The 25,267-nt window shown below is 45.9% G+C and overlaps 1 protein-coding gene across 5 annotated transcripts in view; it reads left to right on the top strand.

The window, feature by feature from the left end:
* Positions 1-25,267, top strand: part of Stab2 (stabilin 2) — a 166,889-nt gene that overhangs the window by 8,504 nt on the left and 133,118 nt on the right. For all 5 annotated transcript variants that reach the window (XM_015998482.3, XM_076554565.1, XM_076554567.1 and 2 more), the window contains exons 4-7: positions 16,068-16,153; positions 16,936-17,005; positions 22,243-22,338; positions 24,989-25,114. In XM_015998482.3, coding sequence (XP_015853968.1) covers positions 16,068-16,153; positions 16,936-17,005; positions 22,243-22,338; positions 24,989-25,114 — 378 coding nt within the window. The remainder of the gene's footprint in view (positions 1-16,067; positions 16,154-16,935; positions 17,006-22,242; positions 22,339-24,988; positions 25,115-25,267) is intronic.

Genomic DNA, 25,267 nt, shown 5'->3' with positions numbered 1-25,267 from the left:
TTCCAATTCCAAGAAATATGATAGGAAGGAAGGCCAGTGAAAGAAGAATGTGAGTATGATTTATAAGAAGTTGGCATTTCATCTATATGTAGAAAATCTCTTTCCCCGTCAACTTTTATATAGGAATCTGCTTGCTACAGTTAGTGATCTCTCTTCAAAAGAATTCCTTGGAACCAAGCCTATTCCTATAGCTCTAGTACTTGGGAGGCTGAGGCAGGAGAATCATGATTTCAAGGCCAACCTGGGTTGCAAGCAAATTTTAGACCAACCTAGGATATATAGCAAGACCCTGTCTCCAAAGGAAAAAAAAAAAGAAAAAAGACCTTTTATAAGTCATAAAAATATGCAATTGGGAGAATATACATATAGCATACACATGTGTATAATGGAGATCATATGTTTATGTGTATATATGACATATTTGTATGTATGTGTATATACAAAATGGTAATGTCCAAAGAAAGAACATTGGACACTTGTAACACCAAAATAACTTTTCTTATCACAAATTCTCAAAGACTGTTGTGATTGTCTTTATCCATATCAAAAACAACCATGAAACATTTTAAAATTTTACATCTAAAGATTTTATATGTCAAAAACTTTAATGTGGACCTTAAAAGACATACTTGTGAGAAACTGTGTAAAGGTCATGGTATATGGGGTTATATGAAATCATATGCATGCTGTTGGAGTATTTTGTTTGGTTGGTTGGTCTGTCAGTTGGTTGGTTGCTTGGTGGTTGGTCAGTCAGTTGGTTGGTTTGTTGGTTGGTTGGTTGATTTCATTCATCAGCTTGATTCAAGCTAGAGCCACCTGGAAAAAGTGAATCTCAGCCGGGCGGTGGTGGTGCATGCCTGTAATCCCAGCACTCGGGAGGCAGAGCCAGGAAAATCTCTGTGAGTTCGAGGCCAGCCTGGTCTACAGAGCTAGTCCAGGACAGGCTCCAAAGCTACAGAGAAACCCTGTCTCGGAAAAAAAAAAAAAAAAAAAAAAAAAAAAAAAAAAAAAAAAAACTGAATTGAGAAAACGCCTTCAACAGATTGGCCCATTTATAGTCAAGTCTATGGGAAATTTTCTTGATTGAGAATTTATGTGAGAGGTCCAGCCTCCTATGGGCAGTGCTGCTCTAGACAGGTGATACTGGGGGGTGGGGTACAGAAAAGCAGGCTGAGTATGGAAAGGCAATTGAGGCAGCAGACAACATTCTTCCATGGTCTCTGCTTCAACTCCTTCCTTCAGGTTCCTGCCCTCTCACTTCCTTGGGTGATGGGCTGTGACATGGAAGTGTAAACCAAATAACCCCTTCCTTTGCCAGTTTGCTTTGTGTTATGTTCATCACAGCACTAGAGAGCTAGCTAGCACAGCATATATGCATAAAAATTAACTTCAACCAGGTTCCACTGGAGGAAATCCTAGTCAGTGATAAACCTAGGCTTCTGTGACCCATCACAACATTTGCTGGCTGAAACTGATTATAGATGTCAATACCCAAATATTGACTGGGTCTTTTCTGTGGTATGCAAATTATATGAGCCCCTCCCCATTGGGGGTGGTCAAAAATCTGAAAATTTTATTTCATGGATTAGCCACTTGTTCCCTTGCTTCTAAGCCAGTATGGAAATATCCCCCTGGGATCCACAAGGAGGCGTGTTCTCCTCTGCTTTGTTTCTGCCTGACTAAATAACTGTACATGGCCTCTGAAGTTCGGAAAGGCCTTCCCAAAGACAGGGAAGGGGAAGGAGAAGGACGGCGACTCACACACTGGCACACACTGATCTTGATGCTTTTCCACCCACCTTCTAAATGCGTGAGCTCATTTTATACACAAAACTGTGTCTTCTGTTTGTTTTCCTATGACTAATGACTAAATGAATAATGGCTTCCACTCCGTCCACATTACTGGCATTAGGTATAGGGATGCCCTTGGCTGTTCATCACCTGATGTGACTTCTGAATATTCCCATCTGACAAGGAAGAATCAGGTATTTGAAGAGCATGTCTTCCCAGTTTCCCTGTGGTATGCTAAGTGATGCACCAGACACCAAAGGCTATTGTATTTCTGTCTTGTCCTCTACCTAGAGCCGAGCTTGTCAAGAAAAGAGGAGGGGAGAGGAAGCTGCAGTGTCTCTGACTCCTCCCTTGGTGTCTTCACCTTCCCTAGCCAATGCCTGGAGTGTGTTTCTTGCCCTGGGAAGATAAAGCTTTGGGATTTAGACATCCTGACCATTCCAGTCATTGCTCTATTCCAACCTTACTCTGTATTCTTGTTTCATTTCTGTTACCATGACAAAATACTGTGACAAAAAGCAACTTGGGGGAGAAAGGGGCTTACTTCATCTTATAATTCCCGATTACATCCATCATTGTGGGAAGTCAAGGCAGGAACTTCACAGAGTTAATCAAATACAGAGTCGAGAGCAGAAAGGAAGAAATACGTGCATGTTCTCTTGCTTGCTCATGCTCAGCTTGATTTCCTCCCTCTTAAACAGTTCATGATCCCTGCCTAGGGAATAGTGTCCCCCACACTGTGCGGGTCTTTGATTAACTTAAGACAATGCCCCACCACCACCACAGACAAATCCAAAGGCCGGGCTAATGGGAACAATCCCTCACTGACGCTCTCTTCCCAGGTGATTCTAAGTTATGGTTATGTCAAGTTGCTAAACATCACACCTGCCTGCAGTACTGCATGCTTCTGTGACTCTAGTGTATCAGACCCAAGTGCTGAACTCAGTTATCTTTACTGCAGTTCCCATGCTTTCAGAGTTCAAGGATGGCTTTTGGTGCCAAACATATCCATGACTGCAACTGCTTCTCGTAGCCTTCCTGATAGGCTAGAAAGAGTGTTCACATTTGCTTTTATTTTTCTATCTCATAAGAAAAAACTAAAATGATGCAGTTATTGGCCTGACATAGCATGGACAAGAACACGGTTTTTTTCTGAGATATATTAGGAAAGTCAGTGTGTCCACTAGAAAGAATGGCAGACCACATGCAGGCTACGTGAGAGCATATTTCTCTGAGCCTTTTATTAACCATGGACATCATCTAAAACACAAGCTGCAAACAGGGTTCAAATCCTTAGCAGTCGTCATCACCACGCTAGGCCGTGTGCTGGCAGATATGGCAAGGTTCTCCCCTGGGATCATCAGTGCTAAAAAGGATTTTTTTTTTTAAATACTCAGGCATTTCCTCTGAGAGCAGGCCCCCGGTCAGAGAGGCAAAACATGAAAATGGATGCCTGACATCAATTCTGTTGTTTGCTGGTGAGGTCAAAGGGTGCTTCCCTTTGTCTCCATGCTGCAAACATTCCAAGCTTCCTTCCTTCAGCTCAGGAAGAAGATAAACCCTTCGTTGGCTGCCTGCCTTACCGTGCCCACTTTGTGGCCATACAAGTCTGGTCTTGACTATCGCTTTACATTTCCGCAAGGATAAGGCCAGCTCAGGACTGCTGACACGGTCCATCCCTCTATTCTGAGGAAGCGTGTTCCCATCCTCCCTATGACCTCGCATTGGAGGCAGATGGGGTACCGACTTCCTTTACGGTATGACAACAAACACATCCATCTGCAGCATCTCTGGATCACTGTAAGAAGTACTTCTATAATGTCTGATTCTGGAGATAGCGGATCAATCCTGAAAACTCAGAAAACACCAAAAGCAAAATGGAAAAAAACAAATTATCCATCATCTTCTAAAAATAAGAATAAGGCATGCATTCTCACTGAGGGGAAAATAGCTTCCTAACAGAGGGAAGATGTTTTTACTTCAACTTAATCTGACTCACTCTAATTAAAATTACTGGCTCTTTTTCAAACATGCATATAGAGAAACATATTTTTAACTAAGCAACTTAATCACAATTGAACAGAATTTTGCTCTGCAGCACAGGCTGTCCCAGACCTCACTATGTAGCCCAGGCTGGCCTTGAAGCCCAGGCAATCTTCTTGCCTCAGCCTCCAGATTGGTCAGGTTACAGACATGCTCCACCACATTTGGCACTGAGTAGCCAACACCCTGCTTGAGATGAAACCCACTGTTTTTCATCTACGCATCCTTTTTCTATTTAGTCACGAATGCAAAGGTTTTGTACAACTCAAGTAACAGAGTCTGAACGTGTGCAAAGGAGTCAGACATACGAAAGCTCACTTGTGAACCTAGTAATCCATTTCAAAGAGAAATTACCTTCTTAAGATTTAGTTAGTTGTATGTGTATATGTGTTTGTGTTAGAATTAATGCCCACCACATGCATGTAGTGTCCACAGAGGCCAGAAGAGGGTGTTGGATCCCTCCCTGGAACTGGAGTTACCGGTGGTTGTGAGCCGCCAGATATGGGTTCTGAGAACAGAACCCAGGTCCTCCGTAGGAGCAGGCAGCTCTCTTAGCCACCAAGTGGTCTCTTTGGCCCCTAAAGGAGAAATGATCTGCCTTTTTTCTTTCCAGCTCAATGTTGCTATATTCGGTGGTATATTTTGTGCTGTGTTATTTGCATTCCCTAACTCTCCCTTCCCACTTTATACGGCTTGCTAGGCACCACACATTTTACAAATACATAATGAATCTATGGATCAAGAGCCACTCTGGTCTGCCAATTTGTATGAGCTTTGAGGGATAAATTATTCGGAGTTCGCACGAGGAACTTAGCTCGCGTCTGTTTCCCAGGCAGACAGTTCCAACGGGTGAGGCCTGGAATATCAGGGTATGTTTCTGACTAGCGCTGTGCAGTGAGCTCAAGTTGCCTGAGCTAGGCAGACTCTTAAAAGATAAGGCTCCAGGAAGGCCCCTAACTCTCGCTGGGCAGGAAATGCATTGTCTTATTTTAAGACAACAGGCCAGCTGGTGGTTTGTTGACAGCCCCTGATACATGAGAAAAACCTTGACACAGAGGCCACCCACCAGTAGTGACCTAAGGGAACCGTGATAATGACCTCAAAACGTCTCATCAGCGGCTTCAGCCTCACAGGGCATCACAAACAAGCCCCTGAAGCAAATTCTATGATTGCTATTTCAAGCAGAGTTGCTGAGAATGCCAATTTTGACATCCGCACTTTTTTGTTGTTGTTGTTGTTGTTTCGATACAGGGTTTCCCTGTGTAGTTTTGGTGCCTGTCCTGGAGCTCTCTCTGTAGACCAGGCTGGCCTCGAACTCACAGAGATCTGCCCAGCTCTGCCTCCTGAGTGCTGGGATTAAAGGCGTGCACCGCCGCCGCCGCCGCCACCACCACCCATCTTGTTGTCCCCATTCTTAGTGGGGTCCCTGAGGTGACACAGAATGACTTCAGATGCAGGAAAGAAATATTTGCTTTTGCTTTCATAAGTAGTTTTCATGTGTTATTAAAAGGCCCCACTTGGACTATCCCCATATTCACGCTATCTTTTTTCCAAAGCTCCTTCCAGGACCTAAAAAGAAAGCATTTATTGATCACCTACGATGTGCTGCACATAACCACATATAGATTAAGGCTTGCCTCTAGTCACATATGCCATAATCCATGACCCTGTATGTCACAGACAGTCTGACATAAACATGTGAGAAACCAGTTGTACAAGGACCTCAGGTGAGGACGCCATGACTTTGGGGAGACTGTCACTTGCCCTGTTGCCTGCCTAATCACTTCCAAAAGGCCCCGCCCCCTGGCACCGTCACACTGGAGTCAGGGACTTGACACAGCGATGTGTGGGGGACACATCACCTAACAAGAAAATTTCAAACCAGCCAGTTGTAAGCTAGACCAGGATAAAGTCATTCCTACAGAGAAAATTGTCCCATTTGCTACACAGGGTAGATGCTGGGGCTTTAGGAAAACCCCTAGGGGACAAGCATTTCCCCCAGGCCTTCATTCTTAGCATAGCTGCAGGCAAACATCCCAATGGCAGATGGCTGTCAGCCTATGGAAGGCTGCTCATTAAAGATCGACACTCATTGAGTCTCCTCTTCAGAAACAAGCCTTGCTTCTGTCCTGGCAAGACATTATTTGACTTTCCCCTGAAAACACAAAGAGAAACCACTGCCAGCTCAGATGGCTACACTAAGCATGCAACAAGCATTAAATGAATCAATCGGCTGAGTCAGTGATTGGTGAAAACCTGAACACCAGGGCAAATAACCTAGGGAAAAATCATAAGCAATCATGCAGAGAAGCAGTCACAGACTGAAGTCAGAGCCGGCGAGAATCCTCTGTGAGGCTCACGGATGTGTGACTTGGTTATCTGACCCCTCTGTGCTTCCATTTCCTTAGGTAAAATGATAAGAATAACCACTCCATGGGGGTCTGTGGGGGATAGTGCCTGTAATGTGTTTGTCATTCTGTTCAGGATCTAGAAAGAAAACAACAACATCATAATAATAATAACAACAACAAAAGGCAAGAACTGGGAATGTAGATCAGTGTCAGAGGCATGCACAAGTGCCTAGGTTCCACCTCAGTGCCAAAAAGATAGATGGATAGATAGGTGATAGACAGGTAGGTAAGTAGGTAGGTAGTTAGGTAGGTAGATAGATAGATAGATAGATAGAAAGAAAGAAAGAAAAAAAGAAAGAAAGAAAGAAAGAAAGAAAGAAAGAAAGAAAGAAAGAAAGAAAGAAAGAAAGATAGATAGATAGATGATAGATAGATAGACAGATAGATAGGGATAGATAGATGAGAAGTAGATAGGTTGATTGATTAATTGATTGACTGACTGATTGATACATAGATAATGATCAGTAGAGGATAGATATCAGGGGCATCATCAAATAGAAACAGATGAATAAAGAAACCTTTTTAAAGGCACATTTGGCCCCTGCCTGGCACAGCTCTGATTTGCTAAATGGTTGTTTAAAGACTGAACAAACTCTTCCTGGACACTCACATTCAGTTACAATGATACCACAGCATTTAGCATGTAAAGATTCAGAGACCAAAGGTAGGAAATGTTTAAACATACACACGTGTGGGCGAGGAGTGTAGCTTAGGTGATAGATTGTGTGTCCGTTGTGAACAGGGCCCTGGGGTTGATCCCATGCACCACAACAAATAGATAAACACACACTTCTGACTCTTAGAACTGTTTTCATGCCAGTGGTCTAAACTACAGAAAAAGACACTGTGTTCATAGAAGAAAGACCAGTCGCTTACAGGAAGGAACACTGATACCTCTTTCTAACCTGAAATGGACGCACTCACCAGTTCTAAGGGACATTTTTCTCATGTATTCTTCAGTCATAATTTACTTACAATAAAATTTTTCCCTAGTAGGATGTATTCACTTAATCTTTTTAAAAAGCTTTTTTCCCTCCTCTTCCTCCTGTGGTGTGTGTGTGTGTGTGTGTGTGTGTGTGTGTGTGTGTGTGTGTGTGCATACACACTGAGCATCAGACATAGGGCCTTATGTGTTGGAGATCCTTGATTAAAACTGATATAGTCATATTTTTATTGCTTTAGCCACTTTAGTAAGTATTGAATAAACATTTTTATAATGAATTTTAATTTACATTTTTAGTGTATGTATTTCTTTTTTATAACATTCCCATTTATTCAGACAGTTTTAAAAATAAATCCAAATGTGCCCACTCAGGGAACACATGTGCCAAGGTTCATTACAGAGAGACCTCTGGGTTCAGTTTTTCTCTTATTAAATTTGGAAAGCTCTTTAAATATATTAGATACAGGGTGCTTATTGAATTTGTGACTTACAAGTACTTCCCCATGGTCCAGGTCTCATCTTTGTGCTCTCCTAACAACACCTTTGAAAGGAAAACCTTCTCCATCACAAAAAGGCCAGCAGGAGGGTTTTTTTACATGATGTGTTCTTAAATAGTGTTCTTTCTATCATGTCTTGGAATCTTTGACTCACCTAGCGTCTCTTAGGTTTTCTTCTAGAAGCTTCACAGTTGTAGGTTTTATATTTAGGCCATGTTAGCCTTTTTGTCTGGGTAAAGATATGGATCAAAGCCCATTTCCAATTATTTCCAATAATTCCAGCAACATTTGTGGGAGGTGTTGTTGTTGCTTTTGGGTTTTGGCTCTGTGCTTGTGGGTGCATGCGTGTGTCCATGTGTGTGCATGTGTGACAGATAGCATGTAACCCAGGCTGGCTTCAAACTCAGTATGTAGCTGAGAATCACCGGGAACTCTTGGTCTTCTAACTCTACCCTGTGCTGTGCTGTCACAGCCAGCTCCAACAGCATCTCTGCAGAAGAGTCTCCACGCCCTTCACTGCCTCTGTGCTGTCTAGAAAACAGTTAACCGTGTTGTGGTTCTCGTGTGGGCTCAGTTCGGCATGGCTGGCCCGACACCAGTACCATCTTACTCTATCACCTTACCTGGCTTTGTGGTAAAATTGCTCTCACCTATCCCCCAGCCTCGTGGAACCTGGGTAGTGCATGTCCTCGAGCTCGGACTCTCCAAGTCAGTCTGGTTACTCCAGCATCTTCGCCTTTCCATCCAGTGTCTGGTTGTTAATCTCTACCATAACATTGTGTTAGGGTTTATTTGATGTCATCTTGCCTCTGTACATCATTTAATCCCATTGCGGTCAGAGAACAATCTTTGTATGATTTCAGTCTTGAATCTGTAGAGACTAAAAATCCCAAAATATGTCCCATTTTCTCTCATAAAAAGGGTGTGATCTGCAGCCCTTAGGCAATTAATGTCAGTTAAGTGGAGTTGACTGACAGGGCTGTTCAAGGCTTCTCTAGTGTGAAAAATTTGATGATCACTTATTGCATCAATTATTGAAAGAAATGTGTTGAAATCTGTAACTCTGTGGATTAAAATATTTCTTCTTGAGGTTTTATGGAATTTTGTTTCATGTACTGTGACTATTGCCAGGTTCATTAAAACTATTATTTATATCCTTTTGATGAGTTAGTATCATAACATTATGAAATCCTCCTTCTAATCCCTCATTTTAAAAAATGTCCCATTCTGAATGAACTTGTCTGATGAATTCCACCCACCCCAGCTTTCCTGTGATTGGTGGTGCCTTACTACTTTTCTATTGCTGTGAAAAGGAAGCCGTGACCAAGGCAACTTACAAAAGAAAGTGCTTAATTGGGGCTTCCTTTCAGTTTCAGAGGGTCAGCTCATCACCATCATGGCAGGAAGCGTGGTGGTAGGCAGGCAGGCATGGTGCTGGAGCGGGGAGGGGGGGGCGGGATAGGAGGAGAGGAGAGAGAGGAAGAGACTGGGCCTGGCATGGGCTTTTGAAACCTCAAGCTCACCTCCAGTGACACATCTCCTCCAGCGAGGCCACACCTCCTAATCCTTTCCAAAACATCTCCACCAAATGGGAACAAGCATTCAAATATGTGAGCTTATGGGGGTGATTCTCATTCAAACCACCGTAGGTGATAATGTGCTACATCCTTTTCTCTCCTTTGCCTTCCACATATTTGTATCTCTATTTTTAAAGGGAGTCTTTCCCAGTCTGAGAGTACATACTTGTCATTCCAGCACTGGGGAAGCAGGGTCAAGAAGAATTGACACCAGCCTACTCTACATGGTGGGTTTCAGACCAGCCAGGGCAACACAGTGAGACCCTGCCTCAAAAATAAGAAAGAAATAAAGTGAATCTTTCATGACAGAATATAGTTAGTTCTTAACATTTCTTGCATGTGTATATGTGTATGGTCTGTGTACACACCAGCGTACACACGTATGAGCACATGTATGTGGAGGCCGGAAGTAGATGTTGGGAGGCTTCCTCAGTTACTCTCCACCATTGAGGTAGAGCCTCTCAGTTAATCTGGACATCACCGATGCAGCTAGTCTAGCTAGCCAGCTTGCCCTGAGATCCCTGCCTCTGTCTGGCACTTACGTGGGTTCAAGGGATCCGAACTCTGGTCCTCACTCTGCAAGGCAAGTGCTTTTCCACAGAGCCAACTCCCAGGTTCAGCTCTTAACTTTCCGTCTAGTGTGATAACCCACAGCTTTTGGTTACGGTGCTGAGACACTTATACAGAATGCAGCAGGCTGAGATCCACTGCTCTGTGCGTTGTCCACTGTGTGCAACTGCTCTGTTGTTCCATCTCCTTCTTCGTCTCCCTTTCGGTCATCTTCTCTAATCATGCCTCACCTTCTTTATTGACTTACTTGCTGCCCTGCTTATTTAGGGGAGTTGAACATCCGCTTTTAGGCGTATAAGAGCACCTTTCACTTTCTGCGGTCTGCCTTCAGGCCGTATTACATACACCACGCCATGCCCAGGCATCCACGGCATCACACTTCCATCTCTGAATCCCAGCCTGGCCCCTCTGGTTCTCCGCACCTTACTGCAGCGTGCTAGAAGCCCCACGACACAACACTAGCAATGTGGCCTTGACCAGCCGTTCTTCAAATGGTTTAGAATACCTGGGAGGTGATTTTACACTTAAGCTCGTGACGACAAGACCACAATGTCCGGCATTTCCCATCCCTTTTTGTGCCTCTAGATCTCTCTCTGCTGTCACTGTGTGTCTTCCTGGACAATTAATTACATTTCTCTTTCAGCTTTTGTGTATCTGAAAAGAGTATTCATCATGCCTTTGTTCTTTACAGATATTGTTGCTTTAGGTGCTTTTTTTTTTTAGATTGGCAATGATGTTTCTGCTCTAGTACTTTAAAGATAAATGCTCCACTGTCCTCTAGGTGGAATTGAGTCCAGCACGGGAGCTGTTGTCATGGTAACGTGACTCTCTTATCAACGTGTTGGCTTTGCCTGCTTGTAAGATGTTCTCCTTGTCATCAATTTTAAGGAGTTTTGTAGTGGTGTGAGATTTTCATCACATTGCCTTTGTTCAAGGTTCTTTGCATGCTGGGAACTGGATGTTTAGCATCTCCATCGTTGGGAAACACTGGCTTTAAAATTTCAACGTCTTTTCTCCTTTCCCCGGGACATTGTCCCACAGTTCACTCATGTTCTATTGCTGTGTCCAGTATTTTCTCTGGTTTCGTTTTGTCTTTATTGCTGGTCTGCAGGTTGAACATTTTGGTGTCAGTGTTTGAGCAGCTGTCAATTGGAGACGGTGTGATTTGACTCAAATGTTGTGTTTTCATCTGTAAACATTAGGCTTGGGTGTCGTTTACATCTCTCCCTAACACACTTTTCCTTTCTGCCCTATTGAACATATGGGATGGAACTGTGACTTTCTCAGTCTTTGTCTGACATGTGTATCCTCTCTGTTGGTTTTAATTAACTAGTTTTTCTCTTCATTATTCATGCCTAGTTTTTATTGACTTCAGATATTGTAAATTTTACTTTGGCTTGGTGTTTGATAAACTTGTATCTTTTACGTTTCTTAGGACGGTATGCAAGCGTGCGCGCGCGCATGTGTGTGTGTGTGTGTGTGTGTGTGTGTGTGTGTGTCTGTGGGGGATGGGTGTGTGTGAATGTGCATGACAGTGTGTGTGTGACTGTGTGTATGTGTGTATACATGTGTGTACATGTGTGTGAGTGTGTATAATTGTGTATGTTTGTGAGTGTGTGTGCATGTGTGTGTACACGTGTATGTACATGTGTGTGCGTGTGTGTGTGTGTGTGTGTGTGTGTGTCTGTGGGTGTCTGTGGGGGATGGGTGTGTGTGAGTGTGCATGACAGTGTGTGTGTGACTGTATGTATGTGTGTATACATGTGTGTACATGTGTGTGTGTATAATTGTGTATGTTTGTGAGTGTGTGTGCATGTGTGTGTAAACGTGTATGTACATGTGTGTGCGTGTGTGTATGTGGGGGGTGAGCCACAGTGAGTATGTGGGGCTCAGAGAACAACTTTTAGGAATCAGTTTCTCCCTCCACCACGTAGGTTCCAGGAATCAAACTCAGGCCCCTGGGCTTGGCGGCGAGCACTTCATCAGGTCCTGTACTTGTATTTCTTAATTTTTCTTTGCAGGCTTTGCCTCTGATGAAGTCCTTGCATTCTTAGTCCATGTCATGGACTTATCCCAGACCAGGAGAGACTTTATGCAAATTAGAAAAGACCTGATGTGCACAGACACACATGCCCCAAGGGCTTTCCTGGTCCCAGCTTAAGAATCTCTGCCCCTCTCCCCCTCCATCTTTACCTTCAGCTGGTCTTCTTCAGGCAAAGGTTAAAAGTTTTAGCAAGGCCTCCGTTTATGACCTGGCCTCCCTGTCTATCGGGGCTGATGGAAACCAATCTGTCCTCTCAAAATTAGGCTATTTGGCATAAATTCTGAGAACATCCAGTAGGGGGAGCTGTGGGTGCTGGGCTTCTTACAACCAGGCCTCAGCCGACTTGTAGAGAGAGCAGCATCCTCCGCTGACTGAGGCCCAGCCCTCTCCTCCTGACAGACAGGTCTGCGCCCCCCTCATCCATTTTTTCTTTCCTCAATTTTTTTTCCCTGAGTGTCGTTGACTGTTATCATGCCAATCCTAAAGAGGGAAACTACCGGAATCTCCACTCGGAGCTGTAGCAATTTGCCTTTGCTATCACTTAGCTTTCCGGCCCCAAAACACCCTGCCAAGGGGACAGCACGGACCTGAACCTCAGGGCCAGACATGAGCTGTGCTGAGGGGCACGGACAGCAAAGTCCAAGCTGGGATTCAAATTCAGAAGGTTCCAGTCGCCAGGCCCGGGTCTTTCTAACAATCCTTCACATCACATCGCTAGTTGCTTAACAGCCCAGACCAAGTCAGTCAGTCTGTCTGTCTGTCTGTCTTCCTCTCTCTCTCTCTCTCTCCCTCCCTCCCTCCCTCCCTTCCTTCCTTAGACAGAGGCAACGTTAGTGGTACCAAAATGACTTCCATTCTGGATGTTCTCATACCAACGTCTCATTTCAAAAGTGATTGTCAATATAGCCATGGATCAGATGGCTTCTTCTCCCATCACTGTGCAAACGTTTCTGTCACCTGTGTTGTGGTCCTGGCCTGTCTGATTGCTTGGTGAGGGTCCATCACAATAACACGCGGACAATAGACCCCTAGAGCATCTTCAGGCCTTTGGGGACTGGCTTTGTTCCTATTGTGGAAGATCTAGATTTAAAATATGCACACCTCCAATCCCAGCCCTTGGGAGACAGAGGCAGGCTCTGTATGTCCAAGGCCAGTGTAAGGGAGGGCACACACCCCCAACCCGGATCAATTTAGAACATTCTCAAACACCAAATTCTCAGCACAGAGGAGATTTGTTACCCTGGAGGGGCAAGTGGAATTGGGGGAAGGCCGTGTGCAAAGGCAGCAGCAGCAAGCAAGCAAGAGAGGGTGTCTCTGCAGGAATGGGTTTTTAAGTGGGGGCGGGGTCTGTCTAGGGTGAGTTGGTAAATCCTGATTGGCTATATTAACCAAATGATGAATTTTGATTGTTGGACCTTGGTGTTTTGTCTCAGGAATGAGTCAGAGGTGAAATAAGGGGACAGACCTTGGGGCTTGTTTTAGAAATGGTAATGGTTTTTAGTAAGGGAGAGGAAAGGGTCAAAAGGGCAAAACCTGTGTGCAATGTTTGCCGAGCTCCGGCCTGTGTCTGCCATGCTCCGGCCTGTGTCTGCCACGCTCTGGCCTGTGTCTGCCACGCTCTGGCCTGTGTCTGCCATGCTCCGGCCTGTGTCTGCCACACTCTGGCCTGTGTCTGCCATGCTCTGGCCTGTGTCTGCCACGCTCTGGCCTGTGTCTGCCACACTCTGGCCTGTGTCTGCCATGTTCAGGTCTGCTAGAGCCCCTTCATCCAGCCTGGTCTAAACAGTGAATTCCACAATAGCCAGAGCTACACAATGAAACCCTGTCTTGGAAAACACAACAAAAAACACAAATATGTCGGCCACTTACATTTTGAATAGGAGGAGCCAGAGGAAACATCAGCTTCACTTTGGACAACTCACGTTTCCTCCACAGTACGTGTAAATTGCCAACCATCCATTAAAGGACCAGCTTACTGGAAAAGCCACTAGTGTCTTGCAGAGAACAGCCTTTCTCTGTGTTTAGAGTCACTTTATCTAAGAACTGTTTCTGTGATCTGAATATTCATGTCCTGCCCCTATATGGCCATCTGGTTTTGCTACTATAACAGATCACCTTGAGGCAGCCTGACTGTATAAAAAAGAGAAGCTTATTTAGCTGACAGATGTGGAGCTGAGGCATAGACTGGCAGGTGCTCAGTTCTGGTGAAGACCAGCATCTTAGCTGTGCTGCAGCGTGTCAGGAAAAAGAGATCAGAGAGAGCGAAAGCCCAGGGCCAGTCCCAGCTTTTAGAGCAACCCTCTGGGAAGAATAAACCAGGGTCCTAACCAGACATACCTAACAGTCCCTTCTGAGGACAAATGGTGATAACTCACCCAAGATGACATTAGACCCATGCTGCAGGCCACAGGAAAATGAATGGGATCCAGCTACTATGACAAAAGCTGCTACTTGAAAAGGTCAAGGACCTTTCTGAAGGTCAAGCCATGGCTTAAGAAGTCTTGGTGATATTTTAGCTTTTGTATATATATTAGCTGGTTCCTACAGTGATTTTCTTGTATGCTATGTATACTTACTTCCAAGAACTCCCTAACAGTGTGTTTATCTAAAATACCTATCAAATATCCAAGGCCAAATGATCTCCTGAACTAAAGTAATACCCTTATGGAAACAACGTCTGTCTCCTAGGTCAGGCAGATAGCTTTATTTCTTGTGCAATTTAAGCTGAGACCTTCCTTTCTTATACAGCCTTACTACATTAAAGACTCCTAACATTACCTAACCACTTCTAGGAATGTAGATTGAGAACACAAATTCCCTTTTTGATATACTAACCAATATTAGCTCTCAGTTGACCTCCTCCTTTACCACTCCCTTTTTGAGTTGTAAAAGAAAGCCTGATGGTCACTGCCTGAGGAAAACTCTTACCTGCCTCTATGACCCTGTAAGAATTCAAGCCTGGTGACCTTGCTTTGCCAGAGGATTGCTGTTGCTTGGGTTTATAACTGAATACCTCAGAGACTTGGGGAGAACTGAGAGGAATAAGGAGACTTAGAGGAGGATTTAGAGGAGAGAACTTGAGGACAAGATGGAAGATGAGGAAGAACGAGATGGGTAAGAACAAAATGAGAAAGACCAAGATGGGGCAAAACTAAGATGAAAGAATTAAGACAGAACATAGAGGGGACAGCAGATAAAGGTAGAGAGAAATCAAACCAGAAAGGAGCTAGGCATAAGAGCAGAATAGAAGCTGTGTACAGAGAGAACTGACTCGGAAAAATAAAGTGTATTAACTAAGGAGTTTCGTGTACGTAGATTCATTTCCTATCATCAAAGATTAATTATCAGCTGATTGTAGATTCTTCCCAGACCCTAGGAGGGGACTATCAAGGGGCAAGACCTCCATAGTTTCCATTAGGCCCATTAGTCAACATTGCAGGCACACACACACACACACACACACACACACACACACACACACACACAATGTAGACCAAGTGACACATAATAGAAGAGGATCCTTGGGGCAATCATACCTTAACTTCTGCCACTTACCACCATTTTAAATTCTGTCTGATTGGTTGTTGCACTAACTAGCTTCTCTGATAAGTGTCCCTCGGCCTCAGTGTGCATGTAATGTTCTGTAGAGTGTTGGTGACTGATTGGAAAACCCTTTAGTGAAGGTTGATCATAGCTCCAGTCAGCAGGAGTTTAAAATGCATGCTCGTTTGCAACCAGCCCTGGGTGAAATCTGATTTCCTTTGCTCTCTTTTAGAAGTACATCACAGAATGGCTCAAGCCAACTCACTGCACCTCATCAGCCCATCACTGCTGCTCCAGAACCCAAATCTCTGTCCCTGAAGTCCCCTCACCTCTGCAGAAGCTCTACCGAAAAGCTACTCCTTCAGCCCTTAGCTTTTCAAGACAGGGTCTTTCTGTGTGATTCATAATGGCCTTGAACTCACTGTGTAGCCCTGGCTAGTCTCCAGCTTAAGATCAGACCAACAGAATCTTCAATTGTTTTCTGTTTTGTTTTTGTTGTTGTTGTTGTTTGGTTTGGTTTGGTTTTTTTGTCCCTGGCAACTAACACACTAAGTGGCACACTGTAGGTGCTGACTGCGTCTTTGCAGCATGCATTTATTTGCTCAGTCTAGAATGAATGGATAAACCTAGTCTGTTTGCTTATTCCAGAATGCCCAGGAGGAGCAGAGTCACCATGCAGTGGCAGAGGCATTTGTGATGACGGCATGGAAGGGACTGGAAGATGCTCCTGCCGAGTAAGTTCAGAGAGCTGCTCCACCCTCAAATGCTGCCTCCCCTTCCTCCCGTTCTGCCTGTTCCTCTGCCTTAGTTACAGCCCCCACACTAGGAGACATCTCTAAGACTAACAGCATTAACAAATTGAATTTGTGATGTGCAACAAAATGACCTCTCATCTTTCTATCCACCTGTAAAACCCGAGGAAAGATCTATGGAATAACCCTCTTGGAAGACACAAAATGAGACCACATATGCAAAGCTACATTATGAATCCCTACTAGGGTGTAAAGTTGTCACTTCTGGCTATTGTTAGTAATCTCCCCTGCTACTAGATTACCCTGGGCCAACCACGGGCATGTGGCCATTGGAGAATTTCTTTATCTGACAAAAGAGACTCTTGTGACTTTCAAAGTGTGGGAGAATTAAACAAAATCCTTCTCAAGGGGGTTGAGTTCAGCTCCCTTCAGAACAGACCTCGAAGTAGTCTCTTTTCACCCTTGGGTGAGACGGCGAGGGAGCTGCCAACACTTACCGTCTACTTACATGGTTGGGCTGACAGCTTTCTTCTCTAGGGCTTTAGACCTTTAGCAAAATAAAATAAAAAAAAACACTAAAACAAAAACAGAGATTTATACATGAAGACTTCAAGTGGCCTGAAGGAAGAAAGACCCAGGGGAAAGACATATTAGAGAAGCAAATGCTGGCCAGACCATCAACGGGTTGTCCCAGGGCTTTCTGGATAACATAGGAGTGCCTCGTGATGCCCTCAGGGCTGATGTCATCTACCTGTGTTTTGCAGGTGGGTTTTAGTGGAACAGCCTGTGAAACCTGTGCTGCTGACAATGTTTTCGGGCCCAATTGTTCAGCAGGTAAGTCTGATTCATGTTCATTTAATACATTGTGAGGGTTTAAAGTATCCAGAGATGGTTACTTCAGTTTTTAACAGTGGTTTTAGATTTCTGGTCTCCAGAAATATATGGATTTGTGTTGTTTTAAGATACTAAGTGTCTTAGCTTTCCATTGCTATAACAAAGAACATGAAACTGGAGCTTTAGTGAAGAGAGAAGGTTGATGCAGCTCACAGTTTGGGAGACAGAAAATGCATATGCACCACATGTCCCTTATGCACTTGTGTGTTGATGGACAGCTAGGCTGGCTCCACCTTCTTGCTAGGAGAGTAGAGCTGCAATAAACACAGATGTGCAGTGTCTCTGTGCTAGGATTTGGAGTCCTTTGGGAATGTACCCAGGAGTGGCATAGCTTGGTTATATGGTACATCTAGCAAAAAAAAAAAAATTTGCAAGAAAATCTATAAACACATATACACCTTCAGCCCATAAGTTCTTTGGCATGTTCCACAATACATTTCATCTGCAGCAGAGGGAAGGCTTCCTCATTCTGATCCATGGGCTTCTTGAAGGCAAGACTCCATTGTACTTTTCTCTCCAGTAGCTTCTATGATGTTGACTGCATGGGAAACACAGCTGTTGTTAGCCAAGTGAACAGATAAGCTCCACCAGGGTCTAAGCCGTGGTTCTATCCTTTCATCTGTTACCTCTTAGAATTGTGCTCTGGGTCAGGATAGTATTCCTGGCATCATTCACACAATTCCAAGAGGTAACAGATGAAAGGATAGAACCACGGCTTAGACCCTGGTGGAGCTTTGGCTCCAGGGCTGCCAACTCAGCAACTGGATGTACGTCTAGAACGTGTTCTCTGAGTGGGTGTCTTACCTACAGAAATAAACAATACCCCCATCGTTAGGGGGCAGTCATGAGAGCGCTTGAGAGCTGTTAGTTGTCACTATTATTATTGGTGGTGTTTTCTAGCTCCTCCAATCTTAAGTGTTTCTTCACTCCTGGCTCCACAAAGAGTATCTGATAGGGTTACTAGCTAAAGCAAACTGAAACCATGTCTTAATATTCTGTGCGTTTTCAGCATTCACATTGCTTTAAAGGCTAGCAACTAAAATATAACCAACTGATTAGAAATGACATGTCCAAATCTCCTTCTGTGTGGCTCCTCCCCTACCACAATCAACTAGAATTTAAATTATAGAAACTAAATAAATCCTGAGGTGGGAAATGAGGAAGTGAGCAGTCAGCACCCCAGGAAGCTGAGCAGTTGTTTAGGGATGAAAAGTTAGGATAAAGATGAGCCATGTGAGCTCCGAGACACCGGGCATTGATTGCTGACTAAACACAAACATGATGGAAATTCCAAACATTTCCCAGAGAAAGAGAATATGTCTCATGTTTGTGCCACCCAGGAAGCAAAGACCAAAAGGATGAAAATGGTTTGATCCCTAATTATTTTTTAAAAAATGAGAATTTACTCGAGTTATTTATTTTTATTACATTTTAAAAATTAAATGTGTGTGTTCATGTGTGCACATGCCACAGTACATGTGTGCAGGTCAGAGGACAAACTGCAGGTCACAGTTCTTTCCTTTTACCATGTGAGTTCTGGGGACTGAACTCAGGTCATCAGGCTTGGCATCAAACACCTTAACCTGATGAGCCATCTTGCTGGCCCCAACCCCTAAAGTGTTAAGAGAATTAAGCCTAAAAGAGACTTAGGGGAAAGCTTTCCAAGTTCTAGGTTTTCATAGCACTTCCTGTGATATTTTCCACAGGTGCACTGTCCACCCTAGGAGCTGTAGGACACATGTGGCCCCTGAGCTCCTGAAATGAGGCTAAAACAACCGAGGAACAATGTTGAATTTTAGGATGCACTACTGAATTTAAATAGAAATAGCCAAATGTGGCCGGTGAGCCTCATAGTGGACAGAACATCACACATCATGGATAGAAGAGCAGCCCATGAATTCAGACTGGTCTGAGTCTCGAACTAACCTCAAACTGCTCTGTGACTTTGTGCCAGGAAACAGGATTGTTATGTATCCCTGGGGGTGACAACACAGCCAGACTCTTCCTGTGTCCATGGAGGCACGTGTAAAGTGGGGGGCAGAAGGAGCAAATCGTGGCAGCTGGTCATTCCCCAAGAGCAAGGCCCAAGGACCTCTTTCAGCCAGGCACCCACTGGGTGCGGTTGTTGTCTCACCCACTGGAGCGTTGGTCCCGGGAGGTGGCCCTCCTGCCCGAAAGTGGGGCAGCTCCACTCGGCACCATCTATTTTTAATGCTGACTTTCCCCCGCTGCCAGGACGCTCCCTTACCAGGCTGTTTATTGGTGGGAGATGATTCAGAGCTACGTCAGCCAGTGACTTTCATCTCTGATGCCAGCACCAGAGTTACTCAGTGCCTTGTTCTTGTCAGAAGCCTAATACAGAACCCACTTTCTCTATGTAAACCCTAAATCAACCCTTCCTGTGTGCCTGGCAGTGTAGAAAGAGTTTTCCCACCCACGATCTCCTCTAGTCTTCGGTACATCGCGTGGAGCTAACGTCATTTACTGGGTAAAGGAGCAGGGAGGTGACAGAAGGTCATGTGACTATTAGGGGGCAGAGGATTTGACCCAGGTGTCTGACTGCGGACCCTGACCCCCCAGTACCATACTGTTCTGGCCATGGGGAACATGCACCATGCATTAGACACAAAACGGGCAATGAGCTGCTCCCAGGGAGCTGAAAGTGTCAGTAATAATGATGTGCTGCGCATGGCCTATGCAGGATACTGTGGGGACCGTCCTCTGACTGAAATGGTCGAGTTTGGGGCTACTTTGAAAGTCACACCACCCAAGTTTCACATGTCTCTAGACCAGTGCTTCTCAACCTGTGGGTTGCAACCATTTTAGGGTAGAACAACCCTTTCACGGGGGGGGGGGGGGGGGGTCCCCTAAGACTGTTGAAAGACCATCAAAAAGCACAGATATTTAAGTTACGATTTGCAAAATTGCAGTTATGAAGTAGCAACGAAAATGATTTTATGATTGGGCTTCACCACGGTGTGTCTTAAAGGGCTGCAGCCTTAGGAAGGTTGAGAACCGCTGTCTAGAGATTTACTGAGACCGGTCCGCAATGCATCAAGGGCTTTAGGAGAGCATCTGAGAAGCCCTCTGCTCCTCACCTCTCCTTCCAAAGGACAGTTTCCTGGCAGTGACTGACAGGCCCACAGTGCAGTGTCACAAACTTTGGAGGCTGCCTGTGCCTGCCAGTCACCCAGTGCAGAGACAGTGCCAGAAGACGATGGGACACAGGGAGAAGCCAGAGCCCAAAGGAGCAAAAAATCTGTTTTGTGGACTCCCGGGATGGCACTACAGAAGTGGGCTGTCCCACCAAAGGGATGTAACAGAAGCCAACATGGGTGCAGGACACACAGGGTACATGGGTGCGGGACACACAGGGTGCATGGGTGCGGGGCAAACAAGGTGCATGGGTGCGGGACACACAGGGTGCGTGGGTGCGGGACACACAGGGTGCATGGATGCGGGACACACAGGGTGCATGGGTGCAGGACACACAGAGTGCATGGGTGCAGAACACACAGGGTGCATGAGTACAGGATGCACCTTCTACTTCCGCCAGTGTGGTCTTCACAGAGCCTGCCCCCATCCCACCTCTTCCTAGCCAACTCCCATTGGTGTGTTGGGTGGGAGCATGTGTCACACTGTGCTGTGATTGGTTGTTTCCTTCTGCCATTGCACTGTGGACCCTTTGAGGACGGAGACTGGTCTAGCACAGTATTCTGAGCATGGCTGTTTGCTTGCTAATCACGAAAATGGAAGGGAACAAAGTGGATCCATCCTGGACACTTAGAAATCAAGTGTGTAATCCACATCAGTGGGTGGGCTGGCACAGTCTGGAGACAGTGCAATACAACGCCACTGCAGCAGTCCAAACGAAGCTTGGAAAGGACCTGGATGAGGACCCGTAAGACAGTGAGCAGGATGTCAAGGAAGGAGAGGCAGATGAAGAATACTAAGGGTTTGGTGCAATTTCAGGTGTTTAGAAAACTTTAAACTTAGTAACCCATGAGTTTCTAATATTTTGTTGTTGTTGAGAAAGTACCTTTTTATAATTGGAACTCATTTGAGCTTATATGAAATGTACTCACAGCATGAAAAACGTGTCTGATAGGCAGAACAATGTCCCCTACCCCACAAAGAGCCATGTCCTAACCCTGGAAGCCATGAGCATATTAGGTCACATGACAGAGGGCAGTTAAGGTTGTGGTGGGATCAGCGCTGCTAACTAGTTGGTTCGATATAAAGAGATTGCTCTGATTGCCCAAGTGGGTACAGTGTGGTTACAGGGGGCTGAGGAGGTAACCATAGAGACATCAGTGTGAGAAGGACTTGGTAGTTCATCTGAAAGTGGAGAGAGGGGTCATGAGCCTGGAAACATGGGATCTTCCCAGAATCTGGAAAGGTGATAGAGGAGATTTCAGAGGAAACGCAACCTTTCTGCAGCTTTGATTTTGATCTGATGCGACGTGTGAACTTCTGTCCTGCAGAACTGCCGAATGGACTTGGACTGTCTCAGGCTCCTCTTTAGGATGGCTTGTCACAGTGGCAACAGAAACCTCATAGAGCATGCTTTGTGGGAGTCTTGGCTTCAGTATGCTGGGGGCTGGCTTGAGAGTAAACCGTGACAGATGAGCCACCAGCTGGGTGCTGAAGCACTGACCACTCATATCGAAGGCCCTTCGTTTGCCGTCCATGACCCGTCACTAGGCTGAGATGCCGTCTGTTTCGAGCAGAGAACAGGATAGAGTCATTCTGGGCCCTAGTGGGTTCCTTTTCTTTTCTGTTCTTTGCCCTGCCCTCGTCATTCAAGAAGTAAGATTTGCTTATAGAGACGTCAGCCACCAACAGGGTTGGAGTCAGGGGGAGCTCTCCTCTTCATGGGAAGACACTGTCAGTCCTGCTGCCAGTCTATCCAAAGGTGAAGCAAACCGCTCAGTAGGGAAGAGAACCCCAGTGCTCACGGTGTGCCAGACATAGGCACCATTGTCCGGCTTACACACTGAAAATCCCAGTTCGAATACAAGAAGCATGAAGCCAAGATTCAAGCTGGTCTCTCTGGGAGTCTCCCCCACCTCACTGTGCAGAGAGCCTCAGAGGGTTTGTCTGAGACTGTGACCCTTCCAGGGTCCTTAGGAGCGATCTCTATGAGGTGACGACCCCTCCCCTTTGTCTGCCTTCAGTGTGCAACTGTGCCCACGGTGTGTGCAACAGCGGACTCAGCGGTGACGGAACCTGCGAGTGCTTCTCCGCGTACAGGGGCCCCAGGTGTGACAAGCGTAAGTGACTCTGCTTCCTCCCGGCTACACCAGACCAAAGAGATGCAGGGATGTGTTTCTCTTCTCCATTTGCTACTGGGGCTCCACCTGGGGGCGGGGGGGGGGGGGGGGGGGGAGGGGAGTGATGGGTTGTCAAATGTTTTGTAAGAGGAGGCCAAAAATTAAGCAAGCACGGCAAAAAGAGCTAAAGAGAAGAGAAAAGTGGGGGGGGGGGGGTAGAGCAGTGGGTGTAGCCAGAGCTGTGCTGTAGGGAGGCTGGGCAGGAGGCAGCGTGAAGGGAGGGGCCACAGAGGGAAGTATTCAGGCTGGGAGACCAAGAGGGGCCATAACGGAGACAAAGAATGCTCTGAGTTACAGAGACACTTCAACAACCGCAGACAACAGAACAGTCTCCAAAGCCATGTGACTTAGCCAAGGGCACAGGAATGGCAAACAGAAGTGGGGTTCAAAGCATCGAGGCCCATGGGAAATCATTTCAACAGTCTATGACACCAGGTCCAAGCTGAAGATGAAGAGCAGGGGTGAGTTAGACAAAGGGGGCCGGGTGAAGATGAGGACACCGTAGAAGAGTGGCTGGAAAGCGCAGAGAATTCCAGGGGACATGGAGTACTCGGGAAGGACATACCTGGAAGGACATGGTCATGATAGCAGCCCACTGGAAAGTAGAGAAAATGACCATTTCCCCAGGCTAGCATTGGACCACAGTCACGTGGCAGTCCTGAGCTGCCCTCTGGGGACCTGGTGAGTGAGGCTGGTAGGCCAGGATGCAGGCGACAGGTTAACCTAGAGTGTTCAGTGTCTCTGTGGGAAGGACTGTAGGAAGTGAGCCCTGGGTCCAGGCCCAGGGTGCAGCATTATGGAGGGACAGTGCCCTCTGGGTGCACAGCCTGGGCAGACATCCACTGAGGCCTGTGTAGCAGCAGCAACAGCAGCAGGGTCACCACGCTGAGCTCTTTGCCCTGCGTCCCAGAGCCGCTCCTGCCCATTACACTGCCCTGCCAGCGCCCTCTACTGGTATGACTTCATTCTCTCTGGAAAGGAGAAGCTTCCTTTCACACCCCTATTCAGTCCCATCTCAGCCATGACAAAGCAGTTTCCACCAGGTGAACTGGAAACTGAGATATTTTTTAAACAACAACATCTTGGTCACACTTCACCTGTGACACTAGGCTCAGTCAACTTATCTGGATTTTAGCCTCCTATAGAATAAAAAAGGTTAGAGAAGTTTGGAATTCCTCAGAGGACAAACTCCTTTTCTTGAAAGCCTGAGGTGTGTGTGTGTACTGTGTAAGTGGCAAGTCCATGAACCAGTCCCCGGCTTCTCAGCAGAGGAGACAGCCCGGCAAACAGTCCATTCACAGGAGCCCCAGGTGGGCAGGATGACCTCTGTGACCTCAACCAGCCTCCTTCCAACCCCCACCCATCACTGCCCAGTGGACCTATGAACAGATGCCTTCTCAGCAAGACAGGGACCCAGTCCAGAAAGCCTCCCAAGGAAGAACACTATCAAAACTCGCTTCCGAGTGAAAAATCATTTTTGTCGAATCAAAAGATAAACAAGAGACTGGGACAAAAAAAAAAAGTATTTGTAATCCTCATGGCAGGTACACTTTTATTAATGTGAAGACCATGTTTTAAAAATAGACCTAGGAACAGCTAATGCTCGGAACCAGACATGAGAAGCAGCCATAACCACAGGGCGAGAAACCCACAAGTAACTGCGCTAACACACATGACGCCAGACTGAAGTCGGGTGACAACTCTGGAGGGTGATTTTGTTCGGTTTTGATTTCTTGCCCATTCTATTCCTCAGTTTGCAGATGGATTATGACCATCTATGGGAAAGAGGGATGGCGAGGAAGGTGTGAATTCCTACCAGGGAAGGGAGCAGTGCTGAGGCCCTACTTGGAGGAATTTAGCCTGAAAAGGGGGAGGGCTGGGAATGGGTAGATAAAAACACGTGAACCAATAAATCCAGGGCTTAGCATTTGTAAGAAAAAACAAGCTGGAAATAACCTGAGTGTTGAACTTGGATGAATAAATTTAGGTACCTCCTAAACTAGTTAAGTTAATGCCAACGTCTATGAAATAAACACAAAAGCCTCAAGGGTTTAACATTATGGTTCTCAAGCCATATACCAGGGCGCCACACCAAAGCCATGAGCTACTTTTGGATTATTTAACTTGATGAGAGAAACATAGAGAGTGGAAATATGCACCTCACCCATGCCATAAGACCTTCTAGCCTGGGTTAGTTCATAATTCCACAGATCAGTCGACATTTTTTCCATGACATGGTATCTTTGCCCAGCTGCCCGTTGAGTGGTTGTCGTGGTTAAAAGTAAGTCCCAGAGCTGGGCCGCGACTCCGTGGATTAGAGAACTTGCCGTGGAAGCGTGAGGACCTGAGTTTAAACACGAGAGCTGGGCGTGGCTTGCACACTTAGAATTCCAGTACCCTAGGACCCAAAGACAGGGGATAGTTGGGGCTTCCTGGCTACAAGCCTGTCTCGGCTCCGGTGAGAGACCCTGTTTCAAAGGACCATGACTACTTAACAAGTTTGAAGCTGGCCTAAGTTACAAGGGGTCCTGTCTCCAAACAATCACTATTATCCTACTAAGGGGCGTCCCTCCGTCGTCTTCCCGTGCAGCCATCCCTGAGTGTGCCGCCTTGCTCTGCCCAGAAAACTCCAGATGCTCACCTTCCAGCAAAGATGAAACCCAACTCACATGCAAGTGCCTTCCCAGTTACGAAGGCGATGGCCGACGCTGCAAGCGTGAGTAGGATCCCACCCTGTTTGTGCTTCTGGGTAGTTCCGTGAGAAATACACAAAGCTCCAGCCGGAAGCTAGGTGGTCTTCAAAGCATGGCAGATTCCCCTTCTGTAGCCAAGCACATGAAGAGGCCATGTTAACACGGTATTCACAGTT

This window comes from Peromyscus maniculatus, chromosome 18 (assembly GCF_049852395.1).
Source record: "Peromyscus maniculatus bairdii isolate BWxNUB_F1_BW_parent chromosome 18, HU_Pman_BW_mat_3.1, whole genome shotgun sequence".
NCBI classification, from domain to species: Eukaryota; Metazoa; Chordata; class Mammalia; order Rodentia; family Cricetidae; genus Peromyscus; species Peromyscus maniculatus.
This window is presented reverse-complemented; position numbering and strand designations above follow the sequence as displayed.